Raw genomic sequence first — 25,459 nt, forward strand, 5'->3', positions numbered from 1 at the left:
AAACTCACTAATTTGGGACATGTTGCTGATAGGAATAAGACCTGCGTTTATTTTTTCCTGCAAGCTCTCTATGAAAAGAGGGCATGCAAAGCAAACAAACATTGTAAATGGTATTTCAGAGACAAGGTTTTGGCCTGCTTAGGAAAAAAAGAGTTTTCAAGTACAATTAAAAACTACTCTAAGGGACCAACTGAACTTTCAGGGAAGCCCACTCTAAGGGACAGGGCTTCAATAAAAACACAAGCATTTATCATTTTGAAGCCTGTGCTATTTCCCCTAAACTGTGTGGGTCCCTCTTGCACAGATTTTCTGTGGCTACAGATCCATGTGTTGTAAACTTACTAATTAGAAAAATGGGAGGGAAGAAAAAAGTGGGAGTGTGAACCACAGTCTGAATTTTATTGTAGAGTATTTCAATATACATTTTATATTCATGTTGATGTAGTATCCTTTCTAATTATGAAGTCCTGGATTCTGGATGCTTTTATGCATAAGTGAGGAGGAAAGTCTCAGCATCTTTTTTTTTTTCAGCTTATATCTGTATAATCTATTATTACTGAAAGTTGGGAAATATATCTATATTTATGTAAATATAAGTATATTTATAAATACATTATATATGTGTGTGTGTGTGTGTATATATATATATATATATATATATATTTCCAGTCCCCACCCCAACAAGACCCATATTTTATGTAACTGAAAGGGAAAACAAGCTTGAGCCTATGCTTTTGGATACAGAAATGAGCTGTGCAGCGTGGTATTTTCATATAAGATAAAGTCTGCTATCCCATGCTCTGCCTCTAGATCACTAACAGAAAGAAAAGGTTTGCAGATTCATCAAATTATCCATATTGCCATGATGTTTTATTTGCGATAGAAGTCTACTTATCTTTCTTTTACCACCCCTCCCCAAGACTGGAATTTCACGGACATCGAAATCAAGCTAAACTCTCTCAGAGTTCTTCAACAAAGGGTGTGGTTTGGCCTTTCTACTTCCCAGTGGACTCCTGTCAGGCATCTGTTGCCCAATTCTCAATTAAGTAAATAGACGGAGCTACCCGATGCAGGGGGCACTGTCAGGCCGTCCTCCCTTTGAGGAGTGTAAGCTTTTCCCCTTATGATGTGAGCTCATGTGAGCTTACTTTTGCATCCCTTTAGGCCGAACATTACTGTCCAGTTCTTTAGTACTCGGTGCTTATTCTATGGGAGAAATAATCCCACATTCTTTGTACTGTGGCCCTGGGGTTTGCTACCACTGGGCTAAATATCACCAGCTGTTGCTCCTGGCAGACAGGGAAGAAAAAGTAGATTGGAAGGAAAGGAAGGAGGGGCAGGGGTGCAGAGGAAAGAGACCGGTGTGAGGGCAGAGGGTGCTGTCCGAGTCAGAGACCAGATTGTCAGGCTCCTCGACTGGAGTCCTGGGTTCCAGTTTCCAAGGCCGTGAATTACTGTCGTTATGACAACATGTCTGTGTCCCTCTTAAAATAATAAGACAAGACAGACTTCTCAGAGGGGCTTCCTTGAAGGGATCCAGGACATCTTCCTGGGCCTTGTATTTCTTATTAAAAAACATATTTTTTATGGTAAGATCTATAAGAATGGTCTGATGATTCTTATGGAGTGATATTTTACTCTGACAGTGGAACACTATTTAATCACATATAACTGACCATCCTATCATCCCTGAAATTAGAAAATTATTTTCCAGATAGTTTGGGGGGAGAAAAAAAAAGTGATTGAAAGCTTTCTATGTGCTGGGCATCAGGGTATCACATCAGCGTCTTAGTTAGTTCCCAGCACAGCTTCCTGAGAGAGGTTTTAGATTCCTAGTTTTACAGAGGGAGAATCAGAGGATGAGATTCAATACCCTCCCCTGCCCCGATTATTAACCAGTGAGTTTCAGAATGAGAACTGAAACCCAGCTCTAAGGATCTCAAAGGCTCAGTTCTTTCCAGGCTGGCCACATGTTTATTTACAAGCGAGCTATAGATCTCATTCCTTAGGGTCCCTTTAACTGTGCTTAATCTATGAAGTGTCCTTGGTTACAATATCGGCCGCCCCCCAGCCCCACCCCACCATTTTCTTGTATTTCCTCAACTGAAAATTCCAGTGCTCAGAGTGGCTGACTATGTCCTCAGAGAGGAGCTGGCTGCTCAGTGACCTCATCCTGAATTATATCCCAGCTTTGGGAAACTTCAAATTTTAGTCACGGCAGAGGTTTCTAACTAGAGCCACCAATCAATGAAAGAAACATTTGAAAACTGCAATGATTATTTGTAGCATTTAGGAAATGTTTGCTATCTAGTGGACTCTGACATGGGAACACTGTTTCTCATGATAACACTGCATTCTACATATGAGTGACTGAGACTCAGAGAGGCCCAGATACTTGTCCAAGGTCACTCAGCTGTACCTGGTAGAGACTGCTGGGCACAGCGTTCTGAAGCTTCTGCTCTGTGTATTTTCAACACAGAGAAGTTTAGAGTCCATTCTTCTAGTAGCCTGTGGATCTGAAGATGAAGCTTCCTTCTTTTGTCCATATGAATGTACTCACTTTCTAGAGTTGGGAGTAGATAAGGAAGAAGGAAGACAGGTATGAAATTATACATAGTAAGTAAGAAGGCATGTTTGATAGGTATATATGACTATATCACAAAGACTCTAAGACCTGACAGTATTTGATTATTTATGTTTTATATTCATTATCTGTTCTATTAATATGGATAATAATATTACCTATGTAATTTTCCCCCCTCAAGGGTGTAAAGACTTTCTTGTTGTTATCATTACCTCTGGGAAGTGAATTCTCTTGAGATTAGTGAATAAGAATCTTATCAACCTATTTACTATTTATTGTTTTCCTCTTCTACTTTCTTTATCTTTCTTCTTCCGTTCTATAATCTAAGCTTATAAGTACAGCTCAGGTAACCTGAAAGTGTGACAGGGACAGACCCCAGAAAAAGCGTAAATAACATCCTTGAAGGATAGCAGAGTGGACCCCTGGGAACCAAGTGCTTGAAGTGGTATTCATTCAGGCAGAATTATTGAACATTTTTTTACACTGTCCCATTTTACAGATATGGAAACTAATTACTCACCCAAGAGAACCTAAGTAGTTGGTAGCAGCACTGGCATAGAATCCATATTTCCTAACTCTCAGTTTAGTAATAATCCTTTAAACCCCAGTGGGAGTATAATGCTTTGGTTTGCATTTGAGTTGTTACTAAATAAGCAAATTCTGTGGGTTCACGTGTTTGGCCAGGTTGCTTCCTGTTTTCCTTCCCTTCCCCTTTGTAAGGAGCTGATTAAGTGACTTTTCAGTGAATTGATTGGCTGATTTGCATTTGTATTCAGCTTTCCTATTAGAAATTTGCATCTTTTCTAGCAGAGAGAATATATTAATAGTAAGTTAACAGCACAGATTCTAGAGTCAGCCTGCTGAGTTTGAATCTCAATTTTGCCACTTATTAGCAGCATGAAGTTGAGTGAAATAAATTGGTGTGCCTCAGTTTTCTTTTCCATAAACTAGGGAGGGGAATGACAATTTCCTCATGGGATTCTTTGAGGTTAATTTAGATTATATATATATATATATATATATATATATATATATATATGAACAATGCCAAACACATAGTTGCTAACATTTGTTATAAATGTATCATAATTATAATACCATATATCTGTAATAAAAGCTCATCATCATATATCTATCTCCAAGGGATATATAAGTAATAAATTTAGTCAAATGAATTGACATCGCCACTGGTGAATGTAAGTAGAAATGACTCTTTGATGCTTGGCAAATTTTTTTTATGTTAAAAGGTTTGGAAAAACCCAGCCTTTCTAGTGGGGTGGATAGGTAACTACATCAGGACTTTTTTCTGAATCAGTGCTACTCTGGAAAATTATATACTATTTCTATGTAAGGAAATCTTATAAAATTAAGTCTTAGCAAAGACTCAATTATATACCCACTGCTGGACTATTAAGAAAATTTTAGAAAGAAAAATTAGATGACACGCTAATCCCCCGGACTGGCCTAGTTTCACTTTTACATATTCTCTGCATTCCTTACCCATATATGTGCATATTTTGCTGAGTTTTTCATACAGAAACTGAAATTCATTTTCACTTTATATTGCATATGCTTTTACTTCCTGTATAATCATCACAGGTTCTCTTTGAACGTTATAACGTGTCTTATTTTATGGTTGTATCACTTTTTACTTCATTCGTTTGCCTACTCATGAAGTTAAGATTAGTCCCAACTTTTTGATATTATAAGAGAACTCTCTGGAGGGAACCCCTTGTTTGGGAGTTTCTCCACTTTTTCATTGAGGAATGGAAGCTCCAGGCCAGTCACCTTGGGTTTCTTTTTTCCCTTTAATCCTCCTTCATTTTTTCATTCCTGCGTGTCTCTTCAAAAATAAGCTCCAACTGCCTAAGTTACTGGTTTGTAGGGAAGTCTTTATCTTTCATCACGAGGCCTTTGCACAAATTTTGTGTGTGCCACACACGTGCCCTAAGGCATGTACTGTAAATTTCCAATTTCTGCGTTGGTGGGCAGAGTAAGGGAGTGTAGAGGCACCCAGTCAATACTATTAAAAACCAGAAAATATTGTGGATGTGAATGATCTGGCAGGACCAACACCAGCTCCTTGTTTCAGAAATCTGAGTCACTGAATCAAATCGCAGTTTGATGCTATTGATAAGGCATTTTGAAAGGAATATCCTTGCAAATAACAACAGAAAGAGTTCGATTTTGTGAGAAGCTATTGTTTGTGCCCCTGCCTCTTTCTCCTATTTTTTAAAACCCTGGGGTTTTAGTGCAGCTTGGAAATCTTTTGAGTGCTTAAACAGTCAAAAGAATACATCAGAATGGAAAGACAATTCCCATTAGTTCATTTGCCAAATTAAGGTAAAATGCCCTTTAAATAGGAGGTAATTCTCTGACAGATAATTAGCTTGTCTTTCTTGATAAAGTATGTGAACTGGATTGAGTTTATTATAATTAATCTCGCATATTATGTAAAAATGCATTTGTCTGCCCTTATTAGGCGAATCTCTTCGTTCCTACCTTAAGGGTGGCTTGGAACTTATATCCCACTCCAGTGAGAACTGACTGAATTGGATGAATGCAAGGGTGATGGGCAGCTTTGTTATAAAGGTTGGGAGAAGCTGAATGTGGGGTACCACTATTCAAAGACAGGGCTTTCTTAATAATGTGTTGTATGTCCTCAGTCACTCAGTGGTGTCCAACTCTTTGTGGCCCCGTGGACTGTAGCCCACCAGATTCCTCTGCCCATAGGATTCTCCAGGCATGAATTCTGAAGTGGGTTGCCATTTCCTACTCCAGGGGATCTTCTGGACCCAGGGATCGAACCTGTGTCTCTTGCATCTCCTTCATAGGCAGGTGAATTCTTTACCATTAGTACCACCTAGGAAGCCCTTTTCTTATTAATGCATACATTTAAAAAACAAACAAACAAACAAAAACTTTGATTATGTTTTGGGTCCTGAGAAATCAGATGCTACAAAGCTGCCTAAATAATTGCCTTGAAATCAATCTCCTACTCATGACATCCTTTTGCATTTACAATGCAGAGCGTTTTCTAGGGACCGAAGAGTGGGGTGATTGGCAAGTACACTTGCTGAGGTCTAAGCGATGACTCTGGGAGATGGCCTGAGGGGGAGCAGAGGGGCTACTCAGTGACTTCATGAGCCACAGCACCACCCCCCCACTGTAATTTTCTTCCTCCCCACCTCCCAGCTATTCAGAGTTTCTTGAGACTCCCCATCTGGCTGCTTTCAGGGCTTCTTTTCTCATCAAAAGCTATTGTCCATGGCTACTTGATTTTGCCAAGGGCAAATGTGGGCTGGGGAGATGGAGTTTGGGAATAAAAGGACATACTGTAAATGATTCACCCAAGAGCCTCTCTCCTCCAAACTAAAGTTTTTCTTTTCCGGAGAAGATGGAGGATATTTGATGTTGTGTGGGAGTTGCCTGACACAGGGCTTAGACCACCTTAGGGTGTAGTCCTTGGTCACTGTGGGTGTGTATGTGCACACATACATTGTAGTTAACATTTGCGAAATGGACACTCAGCATTAACTCATTCAGCGAAGACAGCAATAGTCGTCTCTATCTGCAGCCGTGTCTCAATATGATAGCCATGAGCCACATGGGACTTGAAATGAGATGGGTCCAAACTGAGGTGTGCTGTGTGTGTAAGATACATGCTGGATTTCAAATACTTTGTGTAAAAAGCATTTAAGATATTGCGTTGATCATTGTTTTACGGTAGATTACACATTGGAATGATACTATTTTGGACATGTTGAGCTAAGTAAAATATACAATTAATGTTAATTCTACCAATTTCTTTTTCCTTTTTTAAACTGCAGCTATGAGAAAAAAGCTTTGTTACATAGTAACTGGCATCATACTTCTATGGAATAGTGCTGATCTCTATGTAGTGATAACAGTATTATTATCTCTACTTTTTAGACAAGGAAACTGAGGCTCAGAGAGATTAGGTAAATTGCCAAAGTCACACAGCAGAAAGTCAAATTCTTACTGCAAAGCTGATGTAAAGCAATGTGATTATAGGGAAGGGACTCTGTATGTAGTTTGAGCTCCACTTAGGAAGAAGTGGAGGCTGGAGATTGAATTCAGTCACGTGACTGGTTCACTCAGTGGGGCCTAGTAGCGAAGCCCTAATGAAAACTCAACTCCAGAGCTGCATTCAGCTTTCTGATTCATGAACACAGTGGAAGGCTGATGAGTCCATGGGACACTGAAGGTCCTTGTTCAGGACCCTCTCAGCTCTCCTCGCTCTGTGTATCTCTTCACTTGGCTGGTCCTGATATGTATCTTTTGTAATAAAACCATCAAGCTCTTTCCTGCATTCTGTGAGCCATTTAGTGAATTATCCAACCTGAGTGGGGAGTGGTGTGGGAAGCCAAGAATTTTAAGCTGATTGGTCAAAAGTGCGAGTGGCCTGGGAACCCCTGGGCTTGTGGCTGGCATCAGAAGTAAGGGACAGTCTTGTTGGGTTCCATGCCCTTAACTTGAGTCTGTATTGATTCTGTGTTGTTAGGGGCAGTTACAGGCTGCCCCTAACAGTGTGGTTTTATAAGAATAGACTGCTTTCCATTGAGATGTATGTTTTAGGGGTATAGTGTCCAGGAAAACAGAGTACTGTAGCTTAACTTGCTTGTTTCTCTAACCCCACATCTCAGGTGACAATGGCCAGTTATGCTCTAGACTTGTGAAATGACTCAGTCTTCTGGCAACTGCTGTTGACCACGAGACTTGGCCCTCAGACAGGGTAGCCTCTGACACCGCCATGCCCAGAACCTTCCAGCCTGCAACTCTTGGGGTCCCTCTGCTTCTTCATGTCCAACAATACCACATAAAGGGTGATGACATATATATTACATTTTTATCACTTTGATACCAGAGATTTTTAAATATTGGTGTTGGGATTAAGTTCCTTACCAGAAACTGTTGTAGGGTGATAACATAGGTAGGTGTGTTTTGTAGTAATTTTTGTTTGTTGGTTGGTTTTTAAGTAGTTTGCAATGTCTGGGGCTTCCCAGGCTCAGTAGTAAAGAATCCGCCTGCCCACACAGGAGACTCAGGTTTGATGCCTGGGTCGGGAAGATCCCCTGGAGAAGGAAATGGGTTGCCAGTATTCTTGCCTAGAGAATCCCATGGACAGAGGAGCCTGGTGGGCTAAATAGTCCATGGGGATCACAAAAGAGCTGGACACAACTGAGTGACCCAGCAGCAGCAGCAATGTTTTGAATCACACTTTTGTCATACGTGTCCTATTGACATCTCCTAAATGCTGTGTTCAGATCTTTTCTTTGGGGGCTTTGGTTTGGATTTTTAAACCATCATTCCACGTGTTTTCTTTTTCTTTTTCAGTTTGGTTTCGCCTTCCTTCTTAAAATAGACACTCTGTCTTCCCTGTGGTCCTGCTAACTGTCACCCTTCTGTTACCTCTGAGGCCTGGCTCTCTTCCTGAAGGCCCTCTTAGGTCACCAGCTCCTAGAAAGTGGACTCCTACAAGGGCATCTTGGGGCTGCCCTAGAAGGCTCATTTCTAAGAAAAGAAAAACTAAAGCTGTGTAGTTACTGCAAGGGGAGATTCCTTTACCAGTGAAAACAAGGAATGAAACAAAGACTCTTCCAGAATTGGAAAAGAAGTCTCTTGAAATGCCCACAGTGACTTGATTTCTACCTACTTGGGCCAGCTCTGGGCACTCTGCATACTACCACTATGCCAGGCTTGCTCTTTAGAACTGTTCGGCTTTGAGGTTGCAGAGAGTTAGGTAACTGCCACTCTCAGTAACTGTGGGAGCTAACTCCCAGTTTCTAGGAAGGTTAGAAAGAGTTTGTGAGAACCAACCAAAAAGACACAGAAAACTGGGCGTTCTCTGCTCACTCTGTGTCTCTGAGATCCTCACCTTCCAGAAGACCAGTGTCTCTGAGGCCTTTGTTTCTGTCTTTCAAGAACACCAGTAATGTGACCCCTGTGAGAGAACCAGGGCTGGAACAGTCTTTTTTAGAGAAGAGGAAACTCCTATGTTTGAAGAAAAAGCTCTTAGGATATGATTATATTTTAAAATGGCTGCTGAGTTAAGTAACTTGCTCAAAGGTGCAAGGTTGAGAGGGAGGGATGGGAGGAACCGAGAATTGCTGATTTTACTTCCAGCCTCTGTCCCTTCAACGGGAGGCAGAAGAAATGGCCCTGGGGCTGGTAAATTCACACTGTGTGACTCATCTGTCTGTTAACTCAGCTTGTCTCATTGGGCAAGCCAGTTAGCTGGGAGGGGGCCCAACTAGATTTCAGTACTGTCCCCCGCAGCCCACATGTTTATACTTAATAAATGAGTGTGTAAATGGACTGGGGGGGGTCTCTCCCCCTGTTCCCTGACATCCCACAAGCTGAGTGCTCCCTCCTAAGTAAGCTTCTACTTGTTCATGGCTCTTTCTATTCATTCATTGCTTATATAGAACCGCCAAGAAGGACGCGTGGAGAAGGCGATGGCACCCCACTCCAGTACTCTTGCCTGGAAAATCCAATGGATGGAGGAGCCTGGTAGGCTGCAGTCCATGGGGTCGCTAAGAGTTGGACACGACTGAGCGACTTCACTTTCACTTTTCACTTTCATGCACTGGAGAAGGAAATGGCAAGCCACTCCAGTGTTCTTGCCTGGAGAATCCCAGGGATGGGGGAGCCTGGTGGGCTGCCGTCTCTGGCGTCGCACAGAGTCAGACACGACTGAAGCGATTTAGCTGCAGCTGCAGCAGCGAGAAGGAGGCATGGAGAGAGGAGAAAATGTTAAAGGCCACTGGGAATGATTTGTCTTTGACCCCAGTCATCCTCAGGCATGGCTGTCTGTCACGCCTACAGGCTACTTCTTCCCCATGAGCCTTTCCAGCCCTCCTTCCCAGTCTGGGAGAGGGACAGGATTTCTGTGTCCTCACGCTAAACTCACCTGGCTGGCCCTGTACCTGTCCTATACAAGTCTCAATGGGATGGCATCATTTCAGGGTTTTTTTTTTTAATTCAAGTATAGCTGATTTACCATGTTGTGTTGATTTCTGCTGTATAGCAAAGTGAGTCAGTCATATCTAGACAGACACACCTTCTTTTTCATATTCTTTTCCAATGTGATTTATCACAGGGTATTTGAGGAGTCTTAAAACATTTCTTCTGCCCAGGCCTTTTGCTAAATTTCCTCAATTTTTCCTTCATCTCTTTCTTTCTCTCATTTGATTTATCTTCAAAGACTATATATTTTTAAAAACATTTTAATCTTTTAAATTCCTAGCTTTATGCTGAGCAACATATAGTACATCTTTACAAGGAACTGGATCTTTCTCCTCTCATTCCAAAGCTCATTTAATCTAGAAACATTTTTAATAAATATGTAACATACTGTTTATTGTTTGTAATCAACGTGTCAAGAAATTCTGTCATTCATAGTCAATGTTTCTATTCTTTACAAGGAAGCTATAAGTTTCATTGCTGTTTAGTCACTAAGTCCTGTCTGACTCTTTGTGGTCCCATGAGCTGTAGCCCATCAGGCTCCTCTGTCCATGGGATTTCTCAGGCAAGAACACTGAAGTGGTTTTCCATTTCCTTCTCCTGGGGATCTTCCTGACCCAGAGATCACACTCATGTCTCCTGCATTGCAGGCAGATTCTTTATCACTGTGCCACCTGGGAAGTCCGAGATATAAGTTAGGAATAGCTATTTACCTGTAACTGACACTCAAAGAAGTTACAGTATAAGCATACCCAGCTAGTAATTGGCAGAGATGGGATTGGAATTCAGGTCTACTGACTTCAAACAAGTTACTCTTCCACCCTCAGTGACATTTCCTATCACAACTAATGTGTGTCTTCTTTAAACTCTAGAAACATTTAATGAGCACCTACTATAATAAATCAGGTATGGCTCTAGGTGCTAAACAGTGCATACTTCTAATTTCTATGAATAACTCCCAATATTAGTTCATTAAATCCTTGAAGTGACTCTATTGTTGCCTGTTGGAACTATTATTAGCCCTGTTTTGCAAATGAGGAAGCTTGGGTGCAAGGAGGCTAAGGAACTCTGCTGAGATCATGCTGTTGGAAAGTGCAGAGGCCGCCTGAGCCACAGGGCAGTGACGTTGTGTTTCCTCTAAGATGCACAACAGCTCGGCTTTGTTGGGATCCACACTTTAATAATAACAAAAACAAGGGAAGAAATTAACAAGTGATTTCAGATAAGCGGTCAGTGAAGACTGCTGCTGCTGCTGCTAAGTCGCTTCAGTCGTGTCCAACTCTGTGTGACCCCGTAGATGGCAGCCCACCAGGCTCCCCCGTCCCTGGGATTCTCCAGGCAAGAACACTGGAGTGGGTTGCCATTTCCTTCTCCAATGCATGAAAGTGAAAAGTGAAAGTGAAGCCGCTCAGTTGTGTCCGACTCCCAGCGACCCCATGGACTGCAGCCTACCAGGCTCCTCCGTCCATGGGATTTTCCAGGCAAGAGTACTGGAGTGGAGTGCCATTGTCTTCTCCGTGAAGACTATGAAACTTTAAAACTTCACAGCATAGTGAAAGAGATCTGTGGGAGAGTTGCTGTAAATAAAAGGAAGACCTTTATGACGGGATCTTGTTTGATCTGAGGTATGAATCACCTACACGAGGACCTAGGGGAAGGGAGTTCCAGAAAGAGGGAACAGCACGTGCAGAGGCCCTGAGGTGGGAAGCAGGTCATCTAGGGTTCACAAATCCCATGATAATGTCTCTCTTGGTTGTTCATTGATGTCCAGTTTGTCCACACTGTGCTGAAATTATAGAATGCCGAAATTTTGGGGAGAAACTTACAGATGATCCAAACCCCTGGTTTTCTAGAAGTGGCAAGAGGGGTCACAGAGCTAGCACCCAGTATGAATGCAGCATGGAAAGGGGGGCAGTGTTCCAAGTCCCTGCTGTCAGGACTTCTGATCCCTGAGCAATGTTAGGCCTGGCTTCAAGGTAGGGCGCTGGGCAACCTGATGGTGCCAGATGTGGGGTGCCTCTCAAGTCACTTCTCCTTTCCACCCATCCCAGGTTGAACCAACCTTGGCCGACCTTCCACTGAACCTCAAGTCTACACTGAAAATATATGATCCCAGTCCTCCCTGCCAGAGATGTACTGGCTTCCTGGTTTATTTTTTCTTCCCTTTCATCCCAGAAGGTGATCCATGACATGGGAACACACCAGCTTTTGACCTGGTGCAAACTCGTGTATCTCTTGGCACACAAAGGCCCCTCACCTGGCTCTAGGCTGATCTTTCCACGTTCAGCCCTCATGTGGGGCTCGGACCACTGGGCACAGCTGACTCAGTGAATCCTTGAGCCAAGAGAGCTCATGCCTGCTCTTTCTGGCAGTTTATCCTTAATGCTCAGACTTGCTTAGTATTCTTGCCAAATATAGAATTCAGCTCAGTGGCTTGAGGAAGTTGTTGCTATGCCTTTTGTGAACTGAAAACACTGGTTCAGTAAAACAACTCATGGTTTGATGTTGACACTTGATCCTTTCCCCTGCCGCTTCCTGAATTCCCTAAGCCACAGCCCTTTGACCCTCAGATCATATGAAAACACATCCTTGTAAAAGCTATTTGTTTGGACGTGGGAGTGTCACCCACAGCTAGCGGAGATGCTCACAGCCCTCTTTGCCCAGCGCTTCCCTACGTGATAGTAAGGATGGAACCCACCCTTCACTCACATGACCCTGTCTCGCTTCCTGCCTTTCATCCCCTCCTCTTGTCATGGATGTTTGGAGATGACCTTTTACGAACATGATTTCCAATGGGAATGTTTCACAGTAGAAATATGTTCTCTCTTGAGGCCTGCTTTTGATATTTCTAGAGATTTATTTAATTGGACTCTACTTAAATCCCTCTGGGAAACATACTTTTGCCGTGAAGTTGTGATGTGTTTAATTTGGGGTCTAAGATAAATGCTGGTCCTCAGGGGAGGTGGATCATTAAGCAACAGTTTTCCTTTTGTACAGTGGGCTTGTTTAATGAATAACTTGCCTGGGCTTTCCTCTGTTTGTTTGTTTAGCAATGCTTCATTAGTTAAACTCCTGCGCTGCAAAGCAAAGAATGCTTTCCCCTCTCTTCAGAGACCTAAGCAAGCATGGAGAGTATCTGCTTGAGCTCTTGGGGAAAACATGGCTTTGTGTTTTATAGCTCTCTTCTCCTGTTAACATTCTTCCCTCTCTAGTCTTCCAGCATGATCTCATGGATTTTTTTTTCCCCCTTCTTTAATCCTTCCTGGTGGATTAACCGGTATTGAGCTTTTTAGTGAACAGAGGAGAAACCCTAACATGGTATCGAGTGGCCTCCCTGATACACAGAAAGTCTCCAGCTAAACCTTTCTTCAACCCAGACAGAGGCTGCAGGAAGGACAGGGGTCAGCACTGATCCACAGGGAGAGTATAACTAATGAGGAGACATGTGTTTTGGGGAAGAAATGGGCTCCTCTGCTTGTAGCTGGCTTGTGGCACGAAGGTTCTAGAAGATTCCACAGGCATGCTTTAGGCAGCTTTCCCATCTTGACCTTGGACCACTTCTGGCTTGAATTTGAGATACGGTACCTACTTGAGCTGGCTCCCAGGGGTCAGATTCTCAGGCAGTCCACAGCCATGGGTGTGGTACTTCAAAAGTAAGCATTATAATTTATATTTTCAAAAAGTAAGCTATATGGGAATTCAAAGCATTGTTGTGTTTGTCTGCTTGGGCTGCCATGACAAAATACTATAGACTGGGTGCCTTCAAGAACAGACATTTATTTTCTCACCATTTTGGAGGCTAGAAGTCTGAGATCAGGATATAGGATGGTCAGGTGCTGGTGAGGTCTTCCTGGCTTGCAGATGGACACCTTCTTCCTGTGTCCTCAATCTGAGACACACACAGAGGGGCAGACCAAGGTATTTGGTGTCTCTTCTTATAAGGTTCTAACCTCCTTTTTAAGGACCCCGCCTCATAACTTCATCTAAACCTAATTATTTCTCAAAAGTCCCATCTCCAAATAATATCACATTAGGGATTAGGGCTTCAGGATGAGAATTTGGGTGGGGACAGGGGGAGACACAGTCAGTCCATAGTGGGTACAAAACGTGTATTCTGCAAAAGGAAGGGTATGAATTTTGCCCAGGTTTGGAGTATAGATAAACTGTACCATCTGCCAAATTATTAATAACTTTTTTCTCACTCTTCTCTCTCGTTCCCTTTCAAACTCATATTGATCACATATTACAGACTTCTAAACATTCAGGAGCTTCCTGATGAATTTAGATTAACATCCCAATTGCTTAACGGCTCTCAGAGGCCCTCTGCAGACTCCTGGGCCGCCTCTGGTCACTCTTGCTCCCTCATTCTGCTTCATCACATTCTGTCCCTTTGAGTCATCAAGGCCTCATGAGTGTCCTGCCTTGGCCTCTAGTTGCGGTCCTCTCTGCCTCAACTGTTCTCCTGAGTCCCCTCCCCTCCATCCGTTTTCCAAACCAGTCAATCCCTTTTTATCCCCAGAGAGGCCTGCCCTGAAACCTGATCTAATCGGCCCCCTTTCACAGCACTGGAGAACTGGAGGGCACCTTATGGCCCTCATCGTCATTATCTTTTTATTTGTGTTTTATATGTTGATCATCCATCTCTTCCCATCAGACCCTGACTGGTGGGGAGGGAGAGAGGAGGGGAGAGGGAAGGGGCATCATGAGCCTGTCACTCAAATCTCAAAATGTCTGGGAGGACTTGCTCTCAGATAAAAGAGATTTTCTAAATTCTTATTTATATATTTGACTGCGCTGGGTCTTAGTTGATGTCTCCAGGTTCTTAGTTTCCTAACCAGTGATTGAACTTAGGCCCCTTGCACTGAGAGAACAGAGTCTTAACCATTGGACTGTCAGGAAAGTCCCTAAAAGAGATTTTAAAAGTTGTGTTCATCAGGTGTGTCTGTTTAGAAAACCCATAGGCCTGAGCTGTATGTTCGAGATGTGCCTTTCTCCCTGGGAACTGGTTGGCCTGGGATGAAATAGGTAAAGTTTAGATGTGGATGGACCAGAAGGAAATCTGAACTTTCAATGTTTTCAGGAACGGGAGGATTGAACTTGGCTGTCTTTCTATCAGCCCCTCTATATACTCAATCTGTAGTTTGATAGGGACACTTTGTCGCAGAAAGTTGTTCCCTTGATTGAATCCCAAAGCTCTGTCTTTAAAAGAAAAACTATTGCATTAATTTCTTTAATTGGCATTTTTGTGAGTGGATGTGAAGCTCAATCTCATGGCAGATGAACTCCCAATGAAAATAAGGACCATAATGTGGGACTTTGGACAGACTGGGGGAAGAAGTGTACAAGTAGACCCATAGAGGTCAGCTCTGACCAGTGCAGGCTTGGCCTAAGGGAGCATGGATAACTTCTCTTGCCCCTCAGGCTGAAGAAGCGACTTGGAAAAATCAATTATGCCTACCCCCTGCCTTCCAGGTTGCTGCTGCTGTTGTTCAGTCCCTAAGTCATATCCCACTCTTTGCGACCCTATGGACTGTAGCCTGCCAGACTTCCCTGTCCTTCACGATCTCCTGGGGTTTGCTCAGATTTATGTCCATTGAGTTGGTGATGCTCTCTAACCATCTCTTCCTCTGTTGCCCTCTTCTCCTTTTACCTTCAGTCTTTCCCAGCATCAGGGTCTTTTCCAATGAGTCTGCTCTTCCCATCAGGTGGCCAAAATATTGGAGCTTCAGCTTCAGTTCTTCCAATGAATATTCAGGGTTGATTTCCTTTAGGATTAACTGGCTTGATCTCTCTGCCTTCCAGATGGTGCTTCCTGAAACTTTTAGGAGGCAGAATGGGGAGGGTGATGTAAAGATGGTGTTCTCTACACTAAGGGGCCTCATGGTGTGTGTGGTGGGGTGGGGGACAGGAGGGAGGCTTGACCACTTTTCCCATCTTCACTTCAACTCTTTAAAAATAGGTTTCAAAAATATTGTGCCGATTCATTGGACATTTAAGCATCAGACATGTTCCAGGTAGAAGCTCCCTTTTGTTTTCTTTCCAAAGTGTTTTGTGAGAGAGGCAGGGGGAGGGTGGGGAGGGAGAAAGAGAGGCCAACACGGGCAGGCTGGCAGGACCAGGGGTCAAAGGGTGTTTTTCCTTAAAGTCACAGTGACTTCTGCCAAACCTGAGGGGTTCCTGGCTGTGGGAATTCAGCGATCTTAAGTTTGAAGTCTTCTCTCAGAAAAGTCATCTGCTCATTAAAAGAACACAAAGCTGTTTAATTGTTGTCTTTGTGGAAAATTGTATGACTGTCATCAGCTGTTGCTTCTGGCAGTGCTTTCTGTTCTAATGTAAATAAATGAGGTAACAGATTTAAAGAAACAGGCTGTATTTACATACTTGGAGAGCGAAGTATGCTCTCAAACAATCTGCCCGTGTTCTTCAAATACACACAAATTAAACTGCTCTATCCTAAACGCTAGTTACTCATTAAAGCCTTAAAGTACAAATGCTAAGAAGGGGGCAACACGAGTGCACCACCCTTCAAGGGTAGTAACAAGAAACTGCTTTTTTTTGTGCAGTTGAGAGCTACTTCAGCAGGCTGAAATTTAATCCCCAGCTTTCTTCTCCACCAATTCGGTAGTGAGGTAACTTTTAAAAAAAATTCATTTTATTGAAATATAGTTGATTTACAATGTGTTCATTTCTGCTGTACAACAAAGTGATTCAGTTATACCTAGACACAGAGTCTTTTTCATATTCTTTTCCATTATAGTTTATCACAGAGTATTGAATTTACTTCCCTGTGCTATATAGTAGGACCTTGTTATTTATCTGTTTTATGCAAAATAGTTTGTATCTGCTGATCCCAAACTCAAAATTCATTCCATGTTCAACTTCATTTTTGTTGCTTTTTGTTTGTTTGGTTTTGTTTTGATTTGTTTTTAAAGTAGCTTTATTGATCTATTATTTAAATACTATAAAATTAGCTCACTTTATGTTCTGTTGAATTATAATTGACATATATTACATTAGTCTCAGGTGTAGAACATAGTGATTCAATATTCTTATACATTGCAAAATGATCGCCGTGCTAAGCCTCATTTCCATCTGTCACCATACAGAGTTATTCCAATATTATTGATATTCCCTGTGCTGTGAATTTCATCCCCATGACTTATATATTTTACAGTTGGAATTTTGTACCTCTTCATTCCCTTCATTTTGTCTGTCTCCTAACAAACCAAATAAACAAACAAAACGAAACCGAAACAGACTTATTAGATATGGAGAACAAGCTGATTGTGGCCAGAGTGGAGGGAGCAGGGACAGCTTCTGAGCTGAGGATAGGGTGGTAGGGTTAGAAGGAGAAACTTTTAAACTTTGACAAAAACATGCCCTTGTCAGCGTTTCTTGAAATGCATACAATTAAAGCTTCATTTTCAGTTTTTATAAATCAAAGATCCTAAGTCATTGGATCTTTCTGACTCTGTTTGCTTTCTTGAGGTAAATATTTAGGCAGGAATTAACAACAAAAAAATTCTTTCCATTAAGGGCAGTATAAAGATTCTGTCAAAGAAGGAAGTGATATATTTTAAAACACAAGAAGTCAGAGCCCCCAAACAAGTTAATAATTGGAAGTATAGAAGTATGTAGAAACAAATATTTAGCTGAAAGCACATTGCATCTTATATAAAGATTTAGGAAAGAGCAAAAATTATTATAGCTCTTGATACATATTATAGCTAAGTATTAGCTGATCCAGAGTGCTAGATTTTATAACCTACTGAGTTTTTATAGTAGAAAGGATGGCAAATAATCTGGAATGTCTATTTCAAGTAAGCATTAATAGTCTAAATTATGATTTTTGTCCAGCAGAAAATTCAATGAAAGGACCATATTATTAACTCAAAATTTGAGAATATTTTGGCATAAATTTTTGAAGACTTTTCTGTGTTTTTTTTTTCCCCTCTCAAAACATCACTAAATATAACTTTGTTAAATTACTATTAAATATAAAGATAGGGGTAATAGTTATTTTGGAAAGACAGTTTTGTGAGGGACATTCTTGAAGTAATTTCCACCTATGATTTGTCACTAGGTAGAGTAGACACCCGGAGAAGGCGATGGCACCCCACTCCAGTACTCTTGCCTGGAAAATCCCATGGACTGAGGAGCCTGGTAGGCTGCAGTCCATGGGGTCGCTGAGAGTCCGACATGACTGAGCGACTTACCTTTCACTTTTCACTTTCATCCATTGGAGAAGGAAATGGCAACCCACTCCAGTTTTCTTGCCTGGAGAATCCCAGGGACGGGGGAGCCTGGTGGGCTGCCGTCTATGGGGTCACACAGAGTCGGAAACGACTGAAGTGACTTAGCAGCAAAGTAGACACCAGAGAGATCCTTTCACATATCTTTTAACTTACCTAAATTATTTCCAAAAAGAGATTGATCACCCATCCATGACTGAGAGATTGATCTCTTACCTACAGTTATTGGTATCAAATATATCAACAAATCACCTATCTTCCTATAACATATAGCTAAGTCCTGTATACAAAAGGATTTAAATCAGGTTATTCCTGCACTCTTTCCCTGATGCCTGGTATATAACAGACTACCTTCTACAGTTGGCTTTGAAAATACATCTGTAGAGAACTTGTATCTCCTATTAGAGAGAACAGACAGTAAAAAATCCATGAGTCAAGGGACTAACAAATGAACAGATATATCTTCCCAGAACACAAATATTGCCCAAATAATAAAAATGTGCTCCTTTGAATTCAAGATCCTAATTTTTCTTAAAGAGTTTTAACCTTTATGGTAACTTGTTGCTTATGTTTTTTTCACACATTGGACAGTTCACATGTAAGCAATGAAATGACAGCATTTTAAGGGTCATAGGGATACTCTTCTCTGACTCACAGTCTCCACCAGCAACACGGTTGGATTCAGCCTTCTAAGTTCCTCTCTTCCCCTGGTAACAAAGTCATTTCTTTTATCCCTTTTGTTCTTACCTTACACCTGGTGACTCAGTACTTTTGACTCATTCTCCCTCTTTAATGCAACCTCTCTTAGGAAAGGATATGCATTCCCTGGGGGCACAACTGATCATAAAACAGTTCAGGTGATACCTTCTGGTATTGAACTTGAAACCATTCCTACCATAAAATCCCCTGTTGCATCTATGACTTATGAAGACAGTTTCTTAGAGAATAAGAGGTAGAAGTAATCTTTGTGGATCTAGATTATATGCCTAATATCCTATAATATCCTAATATTCCTCTCTCCTGTTAAGGTGGGTGATTTTCTTTCCTGAAAAGTATGAAACAATCCCCGACCTCCACCCCCACTCCCCCACCCACCCACCCCATATTCTGTCTTTGAGACTTTCAGCTCTGGAAGCCTGACATCAGCTCCAATTTATTCAGGCTTTGTGAGAATAGGATCTTGAGAGTCTGCTCAGATGGACTCCAGTTTCCACAGAGGACCCACAAAATAGTATCCATAAGGACCCATTTTCTAACAATCGCTTTCTCATTTATAGTGGTAATAACTCATGTAGCATCTTATCCATATTAAGGGCTCTAAGACATAAACACTACTGTTAGCTCCACATAATGGGCATGGAAGTTGAGGTGCAGAGGTGTTAAATAACTCACCAAGGTAACACAGCTAGTTAGAGAAACCATGATTCTCAGCACAAGCAGTCTGGCTCCAGAGTCTATGTTCTTAACTACTATTATCAAGCACCTCTTTACTTTAGAAAACTAGTTACCCAGTAAGAAAATCTAGACAACAAAAAGTGACAAAGAATATGCTTGCAGCAGGCTTGTAGCAAAGTCCATCTTGTACCCCCTTCCACTTTTCTTTGGATGTTCATGTCATTTGCTGACCTTCAGTGAGCATTTTCATTAGATTTCTGGAAAATGCTCTCTTTTCAACTTAGCGTACAGCCAAAAAGCTGGTATGTCAAAGTGCTGGCCATCGTTGAAAGATGGAAATGTCTTGCTTATACATTCTGCATTTGGATGCAGTTTCTTTAATTTGCCACCCAGAGCACTGCTTCTGAATCACATTACCGAGGGCTCTTGTGTTTCTAGGGCTGGGATAGCCAAAACAGCTACAGGAGCTGAAATGCATCTATAAAGAGAGGTTTCCCACTTCAGCTAGAACCCACTGCTTCAGTGGTACTCTCACCTCACTGACCTTCTGTTGGAGGAAACGCACCAGTTGCATTTTTACGTGTTTTGTGGGGGTGCTGTGTATTCTTTGTTGTTGCCATTCAGAATCCACATGCTGACCATACTCATTTTGGCAGAGAACCTGGTTTTGAGATAAGGTTTGAAATGTTTGCCCCCAGTTCTGTTGCCCATGCCTGGGAAATATTTGCACTGATAATTTCTCGAGCAGTTTTGTGTCTATAGAGATCACTCAGCCAGTGGGACTTGGGGGCACAGGAGAGAGAAGGGGAGGGAGGGGAGAAGAGGGATTTTATTGAAAACACTCAATTCTCCTCTGGCAAAACCAGGAATCCAAAGACATGCAGACTTTTCTTGGGAAAGCTAGGACAAAGAAAATGAAATCAGATTTCATTGTTTAGGAAACATAGGATGCTGTTGCTTTCTTTATAATAAAAGTATATTATTTAAACTATAAAATTGCTCAGATACCTTGGTTCCTAGTTCATTTTCAATAAACTTTTAAAATAAAAACTCTGGAACATCAGTTTATTTATCATTTAGAGTCTTTATATTAAGCAGATTTTTTTCTGGATTATAACCTCATATCTTAAAGCTCTTTTATTCATTCAGTTTGTACTTTATTTTTCCTCCTTTTCTGGCTTCTTTAGAATTTTTTTTTTTTTTGAGATATCTAGTTTTTTTTTTTTTTTTTTTACGAAAATGTAGTTGATTTACAATGTTGTATTAATTCCTGGTGTATAGCAAAGTGATTCAGTTACACCTATATACACATTCTTTTTTAAAATTTTCTTTTCCATTGTGGTTTGTCATAGGATATAGTCCTCTGTGCTATACAGTAGGAGTTTGTTGTTTATCCATTCCATATATAAAAGTTTACATCTGCTAACCCCAACCTCACACTCCACCCCTCCCCCAAATTCCTCCCCCTTGGCAACTGCTAGTCTGTTCTCTATCCATGATTTTGTTTCTGTTTCATAGATCGATTCACTTGTGTCATATTTTATATTCCACATATAAGTGGATATCACTTGATATCACATGGTATTTGTCTTAGAATTTTTTTTTAGATGTTTAAAATGGTAGTTTTCCAAAGTTATGAAAAAAGTGCTTAATATGTGCTATATATTGTTTCAAAATACTTTATTCTTATAAATCAGTTTAATTCTCAAGACTGTCGATAAGGTAGGTGACCCTGTTTCACCTGCCGGGAAACGGAGAAGCCGAGAGGTAAGGACCTTGTACAAGGTCTCATTGCCAGTGTTTGGCACTGCTGGGATTCAGTCTGGCCTCAGAATCACTGCACTGCGTTGAGGGTTCTCACAAACTTCAGAGTCAGCAGATCTGCTGAAAGTGAGGGCAGCAGCAATGATGACATTGTAGTAATGAAATATTACTTATCAAATGCCCGATCATATGTTTACATAGGTATCCTATACCACAGTTCTTTGGGTAGGTGATATTATGCCCACTTCACAGATCAGCAAACTGAGGCTTAATGAGGAAAAGAGATTTGTACCAGGTCTTACAACTCTCATGAGGCAGAATCACAGTTGCAGTCTGTAATTGACTGTCTCTCACCCTTCTCTTAACCACCATGCGACACTGCTTCCACTTCAGTTGTTAGTTGTCATCTTGTAATGCTCCTATGTTGTCTTAACAAATACAAAGTAATCAAAACTCCTCATGAAGTGACTAGTCTGTTCAGCTTCTATGGGATGTGGTGAGGTAGGGTGGAGGGAAAGTTGTTGGAAGAGAGAACCACATGAGCCCTCCTCCTTCCCTTCACTTCCAAAGCCCTAAGGGAAGAAAACAGTCCTCCCTACAGACATCTCTCTCAAAGCTACTACTATAAGATTCTACTGGTTCATTTTGCTGTAAGCACCATCCTCAGAGTTCTTGAACTGCAGTATCTTGCTGTGCATGACCCTTAGGGAGAACTGATGCTGACATTGGTCAGCAGACTGGCAGTTGAACAGACTGTTTGTTCATATCCCTCAATGAACGTTTCCTTGTCTAGTTAATATGTGTGAATTAGAATATTTCCTTTTCTATGCACTCTGCCTCCAAAGATTCTATGAACAGAGTTCCCACATGGCTTAAACATACACATAATTTTGCACGTGAGCACCCCCTGGGATCCAGAGCATTTTGTGTCTGTCTGTCTCCAATTCCCTCTCTTCCCCTCCCCCATGGGCTTTTTCCCCCCATTAGGCAAATGGAAGGCTCATGCCACCTGTTAGCATTACGTCATTGGCTCCCCAGAACACAGTTGCACCAAAGGCCTTAAACAAAGTAGTTCTTCTTGTATTGTTTGCACTCAAAGAGCTGATATCATGCCAACTGATGTCATTGTATGTCTTTGTGTAACTGCTATGGCAACTGGGCAGGTGGGGAGTCTCCAGCTGATGTCATTGGGGAAGGAGGTGTAGAGACAGAATTTTAAAAAGCTCTATGCTGCTTTTTTTCTGTGTGTGTGGTTTTCTGGCATGCAGTTTTTTTTTTTTTTTCCCCCAAACTAGCTGCTTTTAAGACAAATTACAGCTTGAGTACCCTAAATAAGAACACAGAGAAGTCTCTCCGCCCCCTGACCTACCCCCTAAAAGCTTCTTTTGAGTTTGTTTTGTTGTTCTGTCCTCTCATCTTATATGGAAAAGTGTAACAACTGTCCTTTTCTTAAGGAAAAAAAAACTGAACTAGGTTCCCATCACAGAACTGGTGTGGAACTGTTTACTAGGATTTTATGGAGCCAAAGCTGAGCAGACTTCTAAATAACTCTTCAGTCTCTTTCGTGGAGCTTGTGTTGGTGACGGTGGGTAATTTCAAATTCTTGTTTAGGTATATTCACTAATGAAGTTTTTACTGGTAATCTCCATTTCTTCCGTCTGCTTGAAAAATGATCCCTTTGGATCCAGACAAACTTTTTATTTTAATCATTATTTCATAGCAGAATAAACTAATAAGATGTAAAGGCAGAGTTTAATTCTAGGAATTAATTAAAATGAATTTGTGGCTCTTGTTTTTCTTTTCAAATAGGCTTAGACACAGATGGTCATGATACCACTCCTTTCAAATCATCTTTGAGTCATGGCTGCATCTTAATAAAAATAATGATTTCCCGGGTTTTTACAACTTGTGTGCACTGGCTGTGAACAGCACTGAGACTTGGTCTTGGGGTACAGCCTGGAGCTTCCTGATGTGGTTGGCAGAGATGAGACTTGAAATGGAGAAGGACATAGATTCAGAAACTGGTGAACAGTTCAACTTCCTTTATTTATTTTAACACAACCATATCCTGTTCACACTTATGTTTCCTCTCTTATCTCCTCAAACTATCAAGAGAGAAGTAAGGCATCCATCTGGAGGAGAGGGGGAGTGGTAAATGTGTTCTGATGACTTTCAGCTTCTAGGCAATCTCCAGCTTCTGCCTGTGTTCAGAGGCAAGGCCAGAGTGTATCTGATGGATAAGAATTAGAGCTCACTGAGTAGGTAATATTGTCAACTTTCATTTCATAGCCCTTACATGTACATTGTGTAATTTGACCTTCATAATAATCCTTTTGGCTTACCCACAAACACATCTAACAAATATTAAAGAAAAAGTTTAAGCAATAGACTATAATCCATACATTTCCTAATTTAAACTAGTGCTCTTTTTTGCATGGTTCTTTAGCTTTTGATCATGTGGATGGTGAACATTTTTGAATCAGATTTTTTCATTTAATATTAAATAGAAACATAGTCTATTTTCGTAGTCCTTTCACAACTTTGAATGGCTACATAATATTGCACTTGGGTGACTGACAACTTTTCTCTTTTCAAAAATGTTTTTGTTTCTTACTTGGCCTTTCTAGAAAACAGATACTGCTGTAGTGAACATCTTTATGCATCTAGCTGGATATCTTTGGTCAGATGATTTCCTTAAGATATATATTCCCATAAATGATATTGCATTTGATGAGGGGGAGGTTTTCATACTTTGTATGGATCCCTATATGCTGCTGCTGCTGCTAAGTCGCTTCAGTCGTGTCCGACTCTGTGCGACCCCATAGACGGCAGCCCACCAGGCTCCCCTGTCCCTGGGATTCTCCAGGCAAGAACACTGGATTGGCTTGCCATTTCCTTCTCCAGTGCATGAAAGTGAAAGTGAAGTCGCTCAGTCCAGTGCGACTCTTAGCAACCTCATGGACTACAGCCTACCAGGCTCCTCTGTCCATGGGAGTTTCCAGGCAAGAGTACTGGAGTGGGGTGCCATTGCCCCCTCCGGATCCCTGTATACCAGATTCCTAATCATACTAAAAGGTATATGCCATTACCCTCATTTTACAGATGAGGAATTTGAGGCCAAGAGAGAGAAATTAACTTATCCAGATCACAGACCCAAGAAGTGGTGGAACTGGGATTATAACCAAGATAATCTGGGTTCTTCTAAGGTCCTTGCTTGTAACCACTCTCTTATTTGGGAGCAAACTTGGCCTTCTGGGTGAGGTGAGCTTACAAAGGGTGCAAGTCACACACCTCCACTGCCCAGTTAGTTACTGGCAGAAATTCTACACCCGAGGAAGTCATCTGTGCCTTCCTGGGCTCCTAAAGTGCAAGGTTGTATATAGGCCACTGAGCATATGACTCTTAGGGGCAGATCAAATGTGCGGCTAATGAAATTACCTGATGCTTCGTGGAACTCTTTCCAGGGGAACATGCCCCAGTTTGTATAAAAGGCACAATTCCAAAGTACTGCATGCAGCCTCCAAAATTTGTCCTGGGTCTCCCAAGGGACTTTCATTTGTGTTTTGATTTTCTTTCTAAAACTGCAATAAGCAACTACACGCATTCATTCTTCTGACAGCTCTGAAGTTCGAGGGGGGAGTCATTCTCACTTCCTGTGTTTGTGTTCCAGGTGGACTTAGCAGTTTTAAGCAGAACCATGAAAACCTCTGTGATAACTCCCTCCAGCTCCAAGAGTGCCGGGAGGTGGGGGGCGGCGCGTCTGCGGCCTCGAGCATGCTACCTCAGTCCATCCCCAGCACCCCCGACATCGAGAACGCGGAGCTGACACCCATCTTGCCCTTCCTGTTCCTTGGCAACGAGCAGGACGCTCAGGACCTGGACACGATGCAGCGGCTGAACATCGGCTACATCATCAACGTCACCACCCACCTGCCCCTCTACCACTACGAGAAAGGCCTGTTCAACTACAAGCGGCTGCCAGCCACCGACAGCAACAAGCAGAACCTGCGGCAGTACTTTGAAGAGGCTTTTGAGTTCATCGGTAACTATCTCCCACGGGGAAGTCTCACCTTCTGCCTTCCTTTTCCCTCCGGCTTTTTTGCTTTGATAGCAGGTCCAAGATTTCTGCCTGAGTTGCAGAAAAGCTCCATGGAAGTGCTTTTGGGCTCCCCCACCTGGTGCAGAGTCTTCTCCTAAGTCATAACCCAGCAAGTGTTTTGGAACCATGGTTATCAAAGTACAGTCATTCAACTGGGTTGGGAATCCATTCAGTGAGACCACCTCATGTCTCCAGTTCCCAGTGAAAAATTGGCAGGGGTTAGCATTGAGATGTTCTATAACATCATCTCAAAAGAACTGGTAGAAAGGAAGAAGTTGGTGGCCAAAACAGGTGCGTCGGTATATGGTCTACTGAGATTTCTTGGCATCTTGTAGGGAGTTAAATATAGCCTGCCCTCTGGTGGGCTTCTCTGGTGTC

At 41.8% G+C, this 25,459-nt stretch overlaps 1 protein-coding gene across 1 annotated transcript in view; it reads left to right on the plus strand.

The window, feature by feature from the left end:
• DUSP10 (dual specificity phosphatase 10) overlaps window positions 1-25,459 on the plus strand; it is a 40,320-nt gene that overhangs the window by 10,950 nt on the left and 3,911 nt on the right. Inside the window, exon 3 of the mRNA XM_006078415.4 lies at window positions 24,653-25,024. Within this exon, the coding sequence (XP_006078477.3) occupies window positions 24,653-25,024 (372 nt within the window). The remainder of the gene's footprint in view (window positions 1-24,652; window positions 25,025-25,459) is intronic.

The sequence above is a fragment of the Bubalus bubalis genome, chromosome 5 (assembly GCF_019923935.1).
Source record: "Bubalus bubalis isolate 160015118507 breed Murrah chromosome 5, NDDB_SH_1, whole genome shotgun sequence".
NCBI classification, from domain to species: domain Eukaryota; kingdom Metazoa; phylum Chordata; class Mammalia; order Artiodactyla; family Bovidae; genus Bubalus; species Bubalus bubalis.